At 64.3% G+C, this 1388-nt stretch overlaps 1 protein-coding gene across 1 annotated transcript; it reads left to right on the forward strand.

Moving 5' to 3' along the window:
* Positions 1–12: 12 nt before the first annotated feature.
* On the forward strand, positions 13–1133 carry LOC106820402 (adenosine receptor A2b-like; the record flags this gene model as incomplete). The annotated part of the gene is made up of 1 exon (XM_014824922.1): positions 13–1133. A coding segment is annotated over exon 1 (1121 nt), but the record flags the coding sequence as incomplete, so codon positions are not given.
* Between the last annotated feature and the right edge of the window lie 255 nt (positions 1134–1388).

Raw genomic sequence — 1388 nt, forward strand, 5'->3', positions numbered from 1 at the left:
GGACGCAACGTCATGAACAACGTCAGCATATTCACCGCAGCCGACAACGGCACGCGTCCGCCGGTCGCCGCCGCTGCCGACGACGACGTCGACGTCGGCGGCGGGACGCAGGTGGCCCCGGGCACGGTTCCCGTCGCCGTCGTCACCGTCGTCATGAACGCGCTCGTCATAGTCGCTATCGCGCGTACGCCGCGCCTGCAGACGAACACGCACCGCCTGCTCGCAAACCTCGCCGCAGCCGACGCCGCCTTCTCACTGTTTCTGATCGTCGTGTCTCTCGGCGACGTCGTCGTCGGCCGCCACCGCTACGGCAAGTTCGGCTGCTTGATGGCGATGGCGGCCAGCATTCTGATTACGATGTCGAGTCTTGCCGGCCTGCTGCTCATCACTGCCGACCGCTACGTCGCCGTCACGCGGGCCGTCCGCTACAAGACGCTGGTGACGGTCGGCAGGACGCACGCTGTCGTCGCTCTCACCTGGTCGTACGGCGTCGCCACCGCAGCGACGTCCTTCGGCGTCGCGATGCTACACTGGCGCGACGAATTCGAAGCGCATTGCTACGTGGATTGGATTCTGCCGGCCGGCTTCGTGTACTTCCTCGTCGGCAACTACGTCGTCGTGCTGCTCGTCATGGTGTACACCTACGTCGCCATACTGCGTCTGAGTCTGCGTCGGCTCGCGCGCGTCGCCCATCAGCACGCGCGAGGAGCGACCGTGGCGCCATCTCCGTTCAAATCGAGAACGACGCGGATGACGGTGATGATCATCAGTCTAGCGGTGACGTGCATGTTACCGCACATGGTACACATGGTGGCGATACACGCGCGCGGCTCGTACGAGCCGTACGCCGCGCTGCGGCGGATCAGGGTAGTGTTCTTGCTGCTCAACTCGCTCGCCAACCCCCTCATCTACGTCTGGCAGAACCGACAATTTCGCGCCGCGATGCTCGCGCTCGTCTGCGGAAAGTCGTGTCGGCTGAACGTCGGCATCGCGCCGACGACGCATCAACCGACGCCGAAGCCGACGCAAGGGTCGACGCAAGGGTCGACGCATCAGCCGATGCCGCAGCCGACGCCGAAGCTCACGCAAGGGTCGACGCCAGGGTCGATGCAGCAGACGGCTAGTCCTGCACGGCAAGCTACACCTGGCAGTCCTGCACGGCTAGCCACACCCAGCAGTCCTGCACGGCTAGCTACACCCAGCAGCCCTACACGGCTAGCTACACCCAGCAGCCCTGCACGGCTAGCTACACCCAGCAGCCCTGCACTGCTAGCTACACCCAGCAGCGCTGCACGGCTAGCTACACCCAGCAGCGCTGCAGCCAACTGTCTACATGAAGAAGGGAGCATCTCGAGGGCTTCACCTCTAAAAGGATTCGTTGAGCATCA

The sequence above is a fragment of the Priapulus caudatus genome, unplaced genomic scaffold (genome assembly GCF_000485595.1).
Source record: "Priapulus caudatus unplaced genomic scaffold, Priapulus_caudatus-5.0.1 Scaffold12784, whole genome shotgun sequence".
Taxonomy (NCBI): Eukaryota; Metazoa; Priapulida; class Priapulimorpha; order Priapulimorphida; family Priapulidae; genus Priapulus; species Priapulus caudatus.